Raw genomic sequence first — 15923 nt, 5'->3', positions numbered from 1 at the left:
TCCTCCTCCTCCTCCTCCTCCTTGTTTCTGTCTATCGTCATATTTTTTTGTTGGATTAAATGATTATTATTGCATCGTTGTATCTCTGTATCCCTAAACAATCAATCTAGCAAACAAGCAAGCTAACACACAAACAAACAAACACTCAAACAAACACACACACAAACGCACGAACAAACAAATGAATGAATGATGATTCCCTCTAGCTCACTCAGAACTATTTTGTCCCCGTCCCTCCCCCCCTCCCCTCAGCACTGGCCCCCAGAGCCCCAGTTCCCCCAGCTCTCCACAGAACTCCACACTCAGCAGAGACAACTTTAAGAGGGGCTCAGCCAAGCAGAGGTGAGGCCTGGTGCCCTTACTTTGTTCAGTTGGAATCATTCAGTACTAATGTGCGAATGACCATGGTTCCAATTCCTAGTGAGGCAGGAGGCTGCCCACTTTGTCACAGGCCCAGTTTGTCACATTAAGTATTTGAGTATAGATGACAGTCATAATTACCGCCCTTTAACACTGTGGTTGTAATTAAGTTTTTTACTCTCTACCTTCAAAGTGGTGGTATTGAGATAGTCCCTCTAAAATGTCAATTTAGGTTAGTGTTGTTCAATATTTATTCTTTCTTTTTGTATGCTAATCAAAGAAAATCAATTTACTCTGTAAAATTTCAATAATGAATGCTTACGTTAAAAACAATTGAAAAATAAAATTCAATTCATACAATCAGTCAATCATTTATTTACTCTTTTTGAGAGTGTCAGTGATAACTTCCATCATGCAGGGCATAGTCGAGGTCTGTGACAAACTGGACCTGTGACAAACTGGCATGCATCAGTGAGGTGTTGTTGAACTTGGGTTGTATTGGAAGTTTTCATGGCTCTCTGCCTACTTGGCTCTTTTATATCAGAGATGGATGGTTAATTTGGAGGTCCTGCCTCTTAAATGCATAACAATCTGTGAGGCCCAAGTAAAAGCGTGGAACCAAATAGAGTTGGCAAAAATAGCAAGCAATGTTGAGTACAACAGTGTTTTTGGTGGGTAGTCACTGGAATGCATGCACATCACCTGTACCTCTGAACAGGACAAGGTATTCCTCTGCTTGTTTGAATTGACAGGTGGGTTGTAGGAGGGTGTCACTCGTTGGTCCTACTCATTTTCTTTCTCTTTGTTGTTCTTGCTGTCTGTCTGTTCGTCTTGCTTTTTCCATGCACTGTCTGTTACAGTGTTGATGTGCTTCTTATTGATCATTTTGAATTGCAATTGTTTTGCTTGGGATGTGCGATTTTGTATGTTTTGAATACATGTGTCACGACACGGTGGAATCAGGCGCTCGTCAATTTTTGTGCATGAGGAGTTTTTGTTAACATCTGAAAGTTTGTAAATTTGCCTTGCTTTCAATGAAAAAAATACTCAGCTATCTTGAAAAGAAGTCGAGATTTTTGCTGTTGAACAAGGTGGGGTCGCCAGGTTTCTGTAGTAAATTAGTGAGAAAATGACTCCCAAAGTTTGGTAATTTCAATAGCTTGAGAGTCCTTGAAAACTAAAAAATTACATATTTTGTGCCTTTAATCAATGGTTTTCATCAAAATTCACATGGAAATGTGTTTTTATACTGACATAAAAGGTGTTGAGTCAAAATATAAAAATTCAATAAAATTTGATCAACTGACGGAAAAATGCCTGTTCCTTTGATTTCATTATTTTGACGAGCGCCTGATTTTACCACGCTACCTCACATATATGCATCGGCAAGTGGGGGTACAAGCTCTTCAGAGGAAAGTTAGAACTAGTACCTTTGTATTTTGTTATTGTTTAAAAAAATCTCTGCGATACGTAAAATTCTTCCTGAAAATCATAAAATCATGCTTTTTTTGGGGTCTCTGACAGAAGTGTAAAGGCCCCGTCTGCAAAGCGAAACCCTGACTCCCAGGTGGTCAAGAGAGGCTGGCTGCACCGCTTGGTATGTGTGAGAAAACCCTGGTTGATAGTAGTTCTGACAGTTTCTGGTTTGGCATCTAAATTCTTATGTTGTGGTCACGCATTTTGCAATTTCATGCAGTGGGTATAAATTCGATTCCTGTATTCAGAGAAGTTTTATTGTGCATTTTTCCATCTTTCTCCTGAGATGTCGTTTCCCTCCCAGCCCAGGTTGGCCCTGACTGGCAGCTTCGAAGCAGCCTGTCCCATAAGATAAGATAAAATAAGATAAGATAATACTTTATTATCCCACAGGGAGATTTTTCTTGGCTGTACAGGACCGTAAAAACACATGCAGGTATACATAGAAATTTTAATTATATATTACTCTCACTAAAATTGAATATGAAAAGAGAAGTAAGCTGACAAAATGTACATGTCGCATGAGATGCATCATTCAACCACTTGCAGGAATAGTATTGATGGGGGCGTAAAGTTTCTACATTTACAAAAATTATACTTTTTGACAGTTTCTGGTTGGAAGTTTCTCTAACGTACCATGTTCCCCAATAATTCACAGAAAATTGAAGTTTTTGTTTACAGTAACGTATTCATCCCCCTGAAGTCTCCACAGTAACTCCCATGGCCATCTCGTTCTTTTATAGTGCACCATTTTGATTCTTCAGGGACATACAGTATTGCTGCTTCTTAAACGCATGCTGTCATCATTTAAATGTTGGGTCTCTATTCACTTCCCTACGCACGAATCAACCTCACTTCTACTTCCTACAATGGTGAAGACTCAAACCATTTCACCACAGATGCCATGATATCACTTCTTTGTATGTAAGCCTCTTTTGAAAGTGTAACAGGACTGTAAAATGCAACTTGCACATTACAGCTTATTTTTGAAATGGTTCTTCAGAATTCTACATGCATAATTTCTTTTTGACCTTTATCCTCAGGAAAGCAGTGGTTTGTCAAAATCTAAAGCTTGGAAGCAGCGCTGGTGCGTTTTGGCCGACTTTGCTCTTTTTCTTTATAAAAGTAAGTGGCCTGCATGCATGACTGGTGTACCCTTATGTCCACTGTTTCTGTCTAGATTATTTGTTCTTTAGTAAGTTTTACTTCTAAATAAAATATCACCGGAAGGAAATAAGTCTTATTGTAAGCTATAGTTGGTCTTTGCTGAGTTGTAAGTGTGATTGTATGCATCCTTTGCAACACTGTCAGGTTGTTTAAGAGGCGGGACCTTCAATTTCAACCTCAATTTCCAGTAGGATTGAACCAAGTGGGTGGAGAGCCTTGAAAACTCCAAGAATAATTCAAGCTCTAGAATGTCCCTTTTGGGGACTCAAATGTTGGCTCAGGAAGAAGCTAGTTTTAAGTTAGTAGGTAAGAACAATACAAATAATACCACTTGAAAAGAAATGAAAGTGGCTGACCACATTAGTGCTCTCACTCACCAGTCACAGTCGGTTCTTACTCTTGTTCTTTATGGGAGTCGTGACTAACTGCATTGTTTACCAACTGGTTGTTATTGTTAAAAACAGATGGTTCTTAGTGGGAACCTTTTAAAATGACGAATAGGGACTGATTTGCAGATTACTTTAAACAAAAAATCTTTCTCATTTATGAAAACGAAGTCAGTGGTTATCATTGTTGTTTTTGTGTTTTATATGAAACACTGTTTATTGCTTTTATATCTGAATATTAATGAATATTTACACTATATTTAGTAACACTTGTAGTGTTTTAAGTAAGAATAACTGTCACATCATATGAGTTTGGAAAATGGGTGGTGGAGGAAATTTTAAAAAAAAAAGAAGGGGGAGGGGGGAGGAGGGGAGATTGTTATTGCAACTGGAAGAGTGCATCTTGACATTTATGGATGGTCTGAGTGGTTCACAGCTCGTGCAACCTTCAATTGGAGTCGTAAAAGTCGTGCCCTACATGTTTGGCCAGGAGGTTGTAGGTTAATGGTTACTCATGCTACAACCAGTTTATAGAGCTGTGAGAATAGGATGCAGTATTGCTAATGGGAGACCCGGCTACCGCTCTGTGCAGCATTACCAATATTTTGTTGGGCTTTCCATATTCTGTCATCTGTGCACCTTTGAATTGAACAGCAGACACTCACATTTTAAAAAAGTGGAATAAGAAATCAGTGGCTCAATTCTGGAATATTATGTTATGATACATAGCAATTGAAATCTTCAATTTTATCAACTCTTTTATGTCCAAAATCATGAGTATCTGGCTCTGTCATGTTCTTGAAAATATTGGATGCTCCCTTCATTTAAATTTTGTGGTCCTAAGTGTGGTTTCTTCTAAAAGGTGATGCAAAGGTCAGTGCCACCAGAATAGAAAATATATATTATCATATAGATGGAGAAATCTTGCTTATCTTTGATGTTGCACCATTAGAAATAATAGTGTACAAGTATGTTGTTTGCCTCCAGGGTTGGGAAATAATGCAAGGTAGCAAACAGTGTTGGTCACTAAGTGGTCATCTTCAGGAATTAACAAAAAAAAATTTCGTTTAAGTTTTGGTAAGCTGTGAAGTAGAAATTTCTTAGAATACAGAATACAGCTCTTAATTCCAGATGCCATCATTTAGTAAGCAGTAGTCAGCTTTTGAAAAGTACCAAAGTGTTGTTTTGCTTTGTCTCCATTTTGATCATCTGAATGAGTTGGTTGTATGACATAATGATGCAGTGCACTCCAGGCTGTTCCTGATCAGTTAAATGAGTTATTCACATGAGAAAATAATACATGTGAATGTCAGGGTCATTTGAAAAAGTTGGTCTTAATTATGACATAATGGTACTCTTTACATCGGGGTCAGTTGAATGACTTAAACGTGTGACATCATGATACTGGTATTTGAAGGTCATGTGAATACGTTGTATACTGTAATGAAACTCTGTACTCAAAGGTCAATGAGTATGTTGTATGCTGCAATGAAACTCTGTACTCAAAGGTTAGTAGTGAATACATTGTATGCTGCAATGAAACTTGATACCAAAGGGTCAGTTGAGTAACTCATATAACATAATGATTCTCTGTGTGTAAGGGTTGGTTTTATGACACTCATGACATTATGATACTCTGTGTTTAAGGGACAGTTAAATGACACATTATGACATAATGATACTTTGTATGTTTGTATGTATGTGCCCGTTGAATGAGTTGATTTTCTGACGTTAGGATACATGTACTGTGTATTTAAGTGTGTTCCTCGTTTGTTTCAGCGGACGGGGAGTCTCAAGCCCTGACCTCCATCCTTCTGCCCAGTTATCGCATCAACCCTTGCACACAGGAGGACGGGATCAAGCGGAACTTTGTCTTTAAGGTCATTTCCTGTTTCGAGAATTTGTCTTTTGGTTTGTCCATGGAAGGGGTCTTATGGTGAGAGAGGGAGTGAGGGGGAGGGAGGCATTTTCAGAAATTTGTATGGAATGAAGAACATGTCTTCTGGATTGCTCTTGGGAGGGGTTTTATGATGAAACAAGGGGTGACGGGGAGGGAGGGATTTTTAGAAATTTTTATGGAATGAAGAGTGTAGGAGGAAGTGGGAGTAGGGAGTAGGAGGTAGTAGGAAGGGAGTGTAGGGAGGTTTCTCTATTTTTTAAAATTGAATTGGTTGAAGAAATTGTGAGTAATAGGGTAGAGGTGGGGTAAGGAGGGATATTTAAAAAATTGGAATGAAGAGTATCAGGGAAAGTTATTAAATGAACTGTGTTCCAAAAGTCTTTCATGATCTTCATGACATCTCGTGTCTGTATCATGCAAGAGAATGGCTTTATTTTTAGATCTGTCAGATTGGTCGCCATTCTTTCTATGTAGATGCTGAGTCTTTTTCTGTCAGAAATGAGTTTTAAACTACAAACTACACTCTATCATGTAGAGCTTGTTAAATTTAATCCATTTCATGGATAATGATGTCTTTACTGAATGCAAACTATAAGGTATGTTTGTTCTTTGTTTGTGGTCTTCCTTTTTCCCCGTACTGGTCGATTGCTATTGTGTCAATGTCCTGCTCGCTATTTGATTATTCAACAACTTTTTTTTTTGTCCTCCCACCCGACAGGTTGAGCACGAGAACACAAAGACTCTGTATTTTGCCACAGAAGATTCCTCTGAGTTTGCCTCGTGGGTGTCGCTGCTACGCCAGGCCGCCAGCATGAACGGCACGGCGGGGTGAGTGATACAGGGCAAGGAACAGATCAGTAAAGTGTTTGTTCCTATCAATACAGGAGTTGAATAATGATTTTTCTAAAATGATGCAATAAAGGAGATCATACAGTCGAACCTGCTCAAAGAACACCTGTCCAAAATAATCACCTATACTAATGACCACTTCCCACTTTCTCCCGTGTGTTTCTTCTATCTGTTATAATGACATGGTCCAAGAGAACCTCCTGTCTAAGATGACCACTTTTCTCTTTAACAGTTGTATCAGTTGGAGTGTTAAACATTAACAATAAAAGAAGAGGTAGAATCTGCAGCTGAGAAAAGTTTCCTGGGACTTGCTATCAATGCCTTTCAGCCCTGGCAGGGTATAGGCCACATACAAGCTCTTTCCATTGATCTCTGTCCTGGGCCATCCTTCCAGGCTCGTTTCAAGTCAGCTTCATCTTTTTCATGTCCCTTTCCGCACATCTCCATTTTCCTGTGGCCTACCCCTGCCTCGTACTTCCTGTGGGTTCCACTGCAGCGACTGTCTTGTGATGTTTCCGCAGGGCTTTCTGAGGGTTTCTGGGACTTGTAGAAGTAATATATGATTGTTATTTTATGAGCTTGAATCCACTTGACTGTTGTGGGATTTCAGTGTCGATGTAAAGCACAGAGAGCCCAATTGGGAGGGTATAGGCTCGATAGAAGTCTACAAATTATTGTTATTATAAATTTTTGTCAAATAATGTGATTTTACATCTACTTTTCAGCCTGATGCTATCATGCAGCAGCCGCCTTTTTCAGAAATAGCAATAGCTTACTCTAAAAAATGTTATGCCAAATAGCATTTCAAAAGCTTTTACGTAAACTTCAACCTTTTTAATGATTTTCATGTTTAAGCAATGTAAATTTTTATTCACTCGTTCCCTATGTTTTGAGTTGGTATTCAGAAGGACAAGAGTAGCTCTGATGATATATTGTTTTATAGTACTTGGCAGTGGAAGATGTAGTTTTGCCACTGTGTTAAGTGAACCGTCACACAATAATGATAATGATAATAATAATAATAAAAATAATAATCATCAACATTCTCATCATCATTATCATCATCATCATCATCATCATCAAAATAATAAAAAGCATCTGTATAGTGAATATCCCCGCTCGGTAGCATTCTCTATGCTCTTCACAAACAAGATTATCCCCCAAGCAGACCCTAGAACACTCAGAAACATTCTCGGCTTCCCCGGAACACAACAGATCAGACAAAGGTAACTGCTTTGAAGTGACATTTACAATTCTAAATTTTATGATTCCCCTGCCAGGTTCCTGCGAGAGCCAAACAACAACCAGCGGCCTCCATTTATAAAAGGCAGAGACGACAGTAGAATGGCTGGCGGCCCTCAGTTCTCCAATACTGGGGGTCCAGCCTCGTACGGAGGAGAACATCCAAGAAGTTCTATGGGGCCGAATCCCCCCGGCCGTGAAGGGCCCCCTCCTGGCAGCGACAGAAACGGGAACATTCCGCGTGGCGGCCAGCAGCCTCATGCAACCCAGTCACCGAGCTACCAGGGGTATGGGGATCCTGCCGCCAGTCCTTTAGAAGGGCCCAATGATTTCTCTCGTGGCTACGGAAACCCTGGGTACAGTGGTGGTGGGCCTGTTGATCCGCAGCGACGGAGCGTTGCCAGTAATCCGGGAGGTTCCGCCCGGAATTCTATGGCCAATGCTTCGCAGAGAGGCTCCCAGGCTTACCCGTCTCCTTCTAGTAATCAAGATTACTCACCAGATTCCTTTCAGCCCCACTCTCTCAACGCGTACCAGCCTCAATCCCAAAATAACGGTCATGGTCCCCCGGGTCACCACGGGGCTAACTCTGGCTATGATCCCGAGGGTTATGGTTCGAATGCTGGACTGAAAGACTACAGAGATCCGCAGAACCCTCAGCATAGGCAGCACCACCAGCAGCCTCCTCTGAGGGACGGTTTTGCTCCAGATTCGGCTCGCAACAGCTTTGCCCCATCAGACAGCAGCCGGGGCGGACAGCACTCATACCATCCGGCCCAAGTGGAGAGGGAGCGGATACAGCAACGGTTGGGACATCCACCTGCGGATAGGTATCCAGGCCCAGACACGTCAAGGGGTGATCCAAACAGAGATTCTTATTCTGATTATCAGGACGGTTCCCCGAAGCAGTTGAACCCATGGGACAAGAACTTCCCCCCAAATGTCCTTGATCAGATGAAGCATCGCTCATTCATTGATCTGGCAGACAACCAAAGGGGTCGTCAGCCCGGGAAAGACAGAACGTTCAATGCGAGGAGTAAGTCGCACGAGAATTTCTCACACTTCCCCGACTCACAGCAGCAGCAAGAACAACAACAACAAAGACAGCAACATCCTCAAGCAGGGAATACAGAGAGAGACGGGTACGGCCAGATGCCACAAGGCGATGGACAGTTCCCCCCGCCTGGAGGACGGCAAAGTTGGGCAAAGGAAAACCGCCATCCTGGTTCCCCCGCTGGTTCTCAGCGAAGTTCGAACCAGTACAGCCCGGGGCATGGGGCTGCACCTCTACAGCAGCATAATCGCCAGCCGAGACGAGAGGACTTCCAGTACTCTTCTGCTCCACGTCTAGACGCAAGAGGCCCAGGTGGCTACCCATCACCCCATGACCTGAACGACAGGAATAGCTCTCATCATCAGCCATATGGGTCGGGCCAGTATCCACAAGGTCATGGTCACCCCCAGCAGGACCGGCGGTCTTATGCGTCTGCGTCCTCGTCCGTCGGTGGGAGAGAAGGTTATGGACACTCTCCGTCGAGCAGTAGCCACCCGGCCGGACCCCCTTCCCACCAAGAAGCAGCATCACCAATGTCAAGATCATCGTCAAATCCCATGTATTCAGGGTTTCCGCAGCAGCACCATGACTCGAGGCAGCAACATTTTGCACCTCAGAGGGCGGGGCAACAGGATTCTGCGTATCCCCCTCCGCAACAACAGGTGCCCCATCTCCCGCTAGACCTCAACGCCTCTCAGATGTCGTCGTCGCACACCCCACCGCAGTCAGGACATCACAGCAACCCGCACACCTACGTCAACTTTCCTAGCCGGGACCAAGGTCAGCAGTATCCCCAGCAGCAAGGTCAAGGTCACAACACGTCCCATGACTCGTCCGGTGACCCCTCCCCTGGCCGACCTCCGTATCCCGTGGCAGTTCGCCAGCAGCTGGTGGAGGAGATGGCCCAGAATAAGCCGCCAACGGCTCAGAGAGACCTGCTCATCGCGACACAGATGAACGCTCAGCGCATGCAGCAGCCCTCTTACTTCCAGTACCCGTCACCTCGGGTAAGTCTCATCACATGGCTTTTTCTCTTACTTCTTCTTTTTTTCATCCTCTTGTTTTCTTGTTCTTGCTCTTCTTGTCTTTGTTCATTCACTTGTTCTTTGCTCTTCTTGTTATTCTCTTTCGTCTTCTTCTTCTTGTTATTCTCTTTCGTCTTCTTCTTCGTTTTTTCTTCTTCTTCTTCTTCTTCTTCTTCTTCTTCTTCTTCTTCTTCTTCTTCTTTTTCTTCTTCTTCTTCTTCTTCTTCTCTTTCCATTCCTCTTCTTCTTCCTCCTCTTTCCCCCTTTTCCTCCTCCTTCCTGCTGCAATGAAGTCCCCTGTTTCTCACTCTGGCTCTTAGCATTGAACCTGTGCAGGCCATGTGTGTCCAATATCGCATAACCGATTAGAGTCAAATTTAATGATTCCATTTTCTTTCCCCAGGATCAGTACGGCAACAGAATTCCACAAGGGATGGACCAAGCCGACAACGCTTCCCTCCGCAATCCACCGTACCAGGATTCTCCCAAGGACCACAGACGTGACCTGCCCAATTCCAGACTGTCGTCTGCCAGTCGGGCTAGCCAGTCGTCTCGTGGCGGGGACCGAAAGGACAGCCCCCAGTCCCCACCAGACTCCTTCACCCGCGACATGATGGACCCGGAGGCACAGAAATTGAGAGTGGCTTACGAGCGCGTGCATAGTTTGCGGATGGCTCCTGATAAAGGTAAGTGTGGGTCGCTTAAATTGGTATGTGCACCTTTTCGCTTGACTGAAGCTTTGCTTGTTTTTTCACCCACAGCAGTTTCTTTTTTCTCCCACAGCAATTCGTTAGTAACTTGTATCAGTTGTGACCATAGACTCAAGTAGTAATGTCCTAGACCATGTACTGTCATGGCTTCCAGTGTTTCTTCTGTGAAAAAAACTTGGCTTGGAAACAGCTCAAATGAATTGCAAAACTCCAGTCTCACTTATGTCGAGTTAGAGTGGCACCCCCCTCCCCCTCCAAAATTGCTCTTCATTTAGCTCCATATTGAGTCAAAAGGTGTGCTCCATAATACATCAGAGTGCGCAGTCTAGGACATTACTGTATGTATATGTCTATGGTTGTTACTTGTTCCACATGGAGAAACTGTCAGTGGCAACTCTCAGTGGTTTCCCTCAGCCTTTACTGTTGTTGGTGGCAGTTCTCACCCTTGTCATCTTTTTGTCCGTGAAATATTTCCTAGCTTGCATATTTTGTCCATGATGTCTTTGCGATGAGTGGAAAAAAGTGGATTTGGGGGCGTGAGGTGGGGAAGAAACCTTACAATTTTAAAATCTGATTTCGTTGAAGTTCAGAATCAGACTTTGATGGTGGCTGAGAGAATCGTCGATGTGCTCTGCCCCATTTACTTCTTTTCAGTGTTACAGTTATCCTGATCTCTTTGTGGCTGAAAAAGGGTAGGAGAGGGAGAGGGGTTATAATCCTGACATCTTTTACAGGCGATGCCCGTTGGAGGATCGGTTTGATTCTGTTCAATTCTGTTTCTGGCGACTTCAGTACATACTATAAATAGACTATCTGCCCGGATAGATAGCCCGACGCACGGCCTTGAAAACAAACGCTTTTGTTATTGAAGGTCGTCGTTGGTTTTGTGGGTTTTTCCGGACCTCCGACTTGCCCCAAACGGAGAAATTTGAACGGAACTGATGAAGCCAATGGGCACCCAGCACCCAGTATTAAACCCCTGCTCAGCTCACTCTCTGGTGCGGTGAGGTCTGTTGCATTCTGGATGGGTTAGAAAACCCACTCTGCAAAGGTGAGGGTGAAAAAAGTGGATTTGGGGGCGTGAGGTGGGGAAGAAACCTTACAATTTTAAAATCTGATTTCGTTGAAGTGCAGAATCGTGTCAGCCTCAAACTTCTATTCTGTAGATAAATGTTAGACTCAATTAGATTTTTAAACATTTTTAGCTAGCTTCTCCCAGATTTCCTAGGAAGAACAGGTTCAGACCATTCGATGTACACCAGCCTTTTTTTTCTTCTGTTTGAGAAGAAGTAGAAATAGATCTAGCGTTCTCTGGAATAGTTGCTTTTGATTTTTAGTGTTGCGAAAGAGACATGTTGTATGTCTTATCATGTGACAAAGACTGTGTTTGAGATAGTGAAGGTAGATCTAGTACTCTTCTGGTATAAGTCCGTTCTGTTCTTTTTGTAAAATTGCACAAGAGAGAGTAAAGATAGCTTCAGGTAATACTCAGTCCATGTTCTCTAAATGGATAGTATGAGGATACCACCGGTGGATCCTATTTCTTTTTTTCCCCTCAGTCTGATATGTCTGTCTGTTAGTCTTGCTTCTTTCCTGTACTAAAGGACCGTCATTGTGTCATTATGCTTCTTTTTTCTGGTTCAAACAATCAAACAAACAAACAAACAAACAAACAAACAGACAAACAAACTAACATACAAACGGGGTGGGTAAATCCTTAGATTAAAGACGACTTTTTCACCTTATGGGTATCAGCAGTACTACTAATGCCTGTCTGGAAGCTTGTACTTACTACGCATGATCATTGGCCATAATCACTACGTCAGCATTACCTGCATGAGGTCTCCGGGGTGTTCTGGCGTGTAATGACAAAAACTTGGTGGGGACAGTAGCTTTCTGTGAAGGACTTTTTATGCCCAGTGCACACTGTCAGTCGGATTCATTGGGTTTGAGTTGGGGCCAGAAAGATTGTCCACTTGGGGTGGCACAATACGACTGATTCGACTCGCGATCTTAAGAAATAAATGCATTTGATTCTGAATGTCACAGTCGAATTCAATTGAATTGGATTGTGTTTTGCCAAAGTGGTAATTTGTGCCCCATCCGTAAAGGAAAATATAGCTGGCTATGACTTGGTCCGATGAATCTAATAGGCAGTGTGCACTGGGTGTTGGGAGATGACGCATTCTCTCGAAAGCATTATAGGCTGACACGTTATGCATGCTGATCGCTGATTTAACCTTATGCTGTACTCAAAATTGTTACGATTAATAATTCAAACAAATTCTTCAGATACTGAACTGCTGAATTATGTATAACTTTATTAATGCCTATATTATTATAATCCCTTTACCAGCTATTTGTCATCTGTGACTAAGAAATGATGAAAGAAGTAGTGAAATAGTCCTTGTGGATGTGACCTCATACTTGTTTATATAGTATGTTCATATGCTTTTCTGTAGCTCAGATATATTCTCTTGCCCCCCCCCCTTTCCCCTACGTACTTTCCTCAAAATTGTTTCTTACCTCGCTTTTTCAAAGTTGCATAGGTTAAAATGAGTTGCTTTTTTTATTTTTATTTTTTAGCAATCTGCAAAACGCGATAATATTTCACTTCGGTTGACGCAAATTTCTTATATCTTTTTTATTTTTTCCAAATGTCATATAAAAGAGTTGCTCTATTCTATACGTTCAGCTTTCCGGTAAACACTACGTTAAAAAAAGTAAGATTAAGAAAGTCTAAAATAACTGCGACATGAACGGCCATTTTGCAGTTCTTACTGTTTTTTCCTCAGTGAAACATTTAATATATGAATTAAATTACAGTTTTCGAAGAAGTTTTTATCGTTTCATTTTGCCACCAGATCTGAGTGGAAAATGAAATTGAAGTCTGTTCTGCTGTGTAAGCCTTGACAATGTTAGAAGAAAACCTGGAGGAAATGTGAACTTTCCCCTCTTCAACGACGCGAGTAATACGTGTACTATAGTTTCAATAAAATATGATGAGCCAGGCAGTATTACTGTTTAACAAAAATACGGCGTACTTACACCTCCTCTCTGGCTTTTGATTTGAATATTATTTGATAGAATAGGACCCCCCCCCCTCCCCCAAAGTAAGGAAAGAAAGAAAGACTTTTAAAATCTGGAAAAATTAAACAACGGAAAACATCCAGTTGATTTTGATCTGATCAGTGTTTCTGTTTCCTAGAATAGGCCGGACGATATTTGTTTTGAGAAGACCATGCGTGATGCCTCCGATTTCCCCTCATCTTTGCCATATTATTGCCACATGAAAAGATATAGATAGCTATTAATCTACTAGGTCTGGACAATAGTAGATGAACACAGCCTTACGACTCTACTTTCCTCTCCTTATTCGACTGAATATTATAATTCTTTGACATAATCTAAACCTACCGTCACTTGCATGCGATCTAGGGCTCTCTGAAACAGGCGATTTTGGTCAGTTTGAGGACTTTGAGGCCAGATACCGCGAGCCCTTTCCCTCCGGCACAATGTCCACACCTAGACGCCACCAGGTGGCTTACAGGCCGGAAGCCAGGCCGAAGCTGTCCCCTCGGCACCGCGCCTACAAGTCGCAGGACGAGCTGGACAAAGTGGGCAAGACCTCGCCTCCCATGGGGTCGTACCACCGCATTCCCGACGAGCCGGAGGACCTGTACGAGAGAGGCTCGGCCTTCAGGCCCCCGTCCTCGCTCTCCGGCACCGACTCCTTGCGCCGGGCGACCACCAGATACTCACAGCCACATTCTCAGCTACAGTCTCAGCCACAGCCACATTCTCAGCACCAGTCTCATCATCAGACTCAGCCACAGCCGCAGTCTCAGCACCAGTCTCAGCACAAGTCTCAGCGTCAGCCACAGCACCAGTCTCAGCACCAGAGTTTTATGGCGCAGGATTCCTTCATCATCCAGCCGTCTGAGGGCTACGGCGAAGGCCAGAGGTCGTGGTACAGAGGCTACAAGAGCCACGAGGACCTGAGGGGTGTGGGGGAGGCGTTCCTGTCGCGGCGGGAGGGGGAGGAGGAGGACCACCCGTTCTTTGAGCCCTACGTGAACGTTCGGAGTGCCGTGTTACGGCATCGGATGTTGGAAGCCCAGGAGGAGGCTCGAGTAGAGGAAGAGAGCCCGCAGAGAATAGTCCTGTCAGGTACTCTCCCTCTCTTTCTCTTCCTCTATCTCTCCATCTCTAGATCTTTCCGTAGCGTTAATACTAGTCACTAGAGAGATCAAAAACACAGTCAACAAAATTAACCAACCCGAATAGATCACCCAAATGTATTATAATAATGATTAAATATTCTATTTCCCCCACTCATACCTGAATAACATACTGATCCTTCTGATTACAACGGGGCTGGCTGTGCTGATGTAGAGAGTCATGCATGCTGTTGTGATAATCCTCTATCTCTCTCCTAACACTGTGTGAACATGCGGGACTTCTGTGGCTCTTTGCTCTGATACTGACACAGTGGATATTCGTCTCATCAAGACTCACGATACGTAAAATTATGTCTATTAACATCTTGCAGTGAAAATATTATTCATTTAGTATCCATGTTTATTTTTAAAAAAGTATTCTTTAAAGAAATATTTGTTTCACATTTTAAAAATATTTTTTAAAATTATTTTTTTAAAAAGGATAGTGTGGGGGTTGGTTGGGACATTCATCTGCTTTATGAAGTGCAATAGGATGATAGTTTGACAGGGAACAGTCTGCCTTCCCTGGGAGGAAGAAGGAAGCAGTTGTAGTGAATGAATGCACAGAGAAACAAGAGGGGAATACAAAAGAAAAAATAACTGCTAGAAACAAAAAACAAAACAAAAACAAAACTTTGAAAAAGCAGCAGCCCAGAAACAAGTCAACTTCAGACATGGTGCTTGTTAGAATAGTCTAAGAGGTTTCTTAATTTATTGAAAAGGAAATCAAACTGTTTATTGCCTTTGCTGTTGCATGGGAAATTTCCCATCAAAGATGATGGCATTTTATTGATTGTTCACTTACGTATAAATGATGAAATGTTCTAACAGCATTGTAAAAGCACCTCTGTGTACAGAGCTGAGCGCTAGTGTGGACATGCTTTGGTTCGCCTTGCTGTGATTGACGAGTGATTACATAACACTGTATAATAGTGTTTTGTTTTTGCTAGTTAGGTTTTGTTTGTTTTTGTTTTTGGTAACTTTCTTCAACAATACAAAGCAGGACACCCCCCAGGGCGGTGCAACTGACTGAAGTGTCTTTAGGCCATTTCCAAAGGGGGGACATTTGTCGTTCTAGTGCACAGTAGAATTGTAAATGGGCTGATCTAACAATGTCATGCTCATAACTGTGCCTGAACTACAACAGAGAATTGCCGTTTTTTCTTTCCTCATCCTTACTATTGTCATTTTCCTCTCCTTCTTTTGTATGTTTGTCGCACTCTTGTGACCCGCTTTTTCCGGGGTGCCTTGATAGTCGAAGCGGACTTTGTGCTGCTGAAGCTAGAGAGATGAGCAGAGTAAGTCTGATTCCCTGTAAGGACTTCTCTGTGGACATCCACTCCTTGACGCTCATATGACCTTATGCAGTTGCGAGCACCGTAAAACCTCTACTAAAACTAAAAACTAAAAACAAAGCAGGACAGTGTCCTTGGCTGGCACTAGTAGTGTAGCCGGTTTGTGTCCTGACAGGCAATCCGAAAGTAAGATGCATGAATAATCCTCGCTTGGGGCGGTCGACAAGTAGACACAGACG

The 15923-nt window shown here is 42.7% G+C and overlaps 1 protein-coding gene across 1 annotated transcript in view; it reads left to right on the top strand.

Annotated features, from left to right (window-relative positions):
* The window catches only part of LOC101852180, a 63591-nt gene that overhangs the window by 14954 nt on the left and 32714 nt on the right, over positions 1-15923 (top strand). Inside the window, exons 3-9 of the mRNA XM_005099438.3 lie at positions 253-342; positions 1885-1957; positions 2880-2961; positions 5169-5269; positions 6008-6117; positions 7419-9441; positions 9863-10145. Coding sequence (XP_005099495.1) covers positions 253-342; positions 1885-1957; positions 2880-2961; positions 5169-5269; positions 6008-6117; positions 7419-9441; positions 9863-10145 — 2762 coding nt within the window. The remainder of the gene's footprint in view (positions 1-252; positions 343-1884; positions 1958-2879; positions 2962-5168; positions 5270-6007; positions 6118-7418; positions 9442-9862; positions 10146-15923) is intronic.

This window comes from Aplysia californica, unplaced genomic scaffold, assembly GCF_000002075.1.
Source record: "Aplysia californica isolate F4 #8 unplaced genomic scaffold, AplCal3.0 scaffold00213, whole genome shotgun sequence".
NCBI lineage: Eukaryota > Metazoa > Mollusca > Gastropoda > Aplysiida > Aplysiidae > Aplysia > Aplysia californica.
Note: the sequence above shows the minus strand (reverse complement) of the source record. Positions and strands in the feature narration are given on the sequence as shown.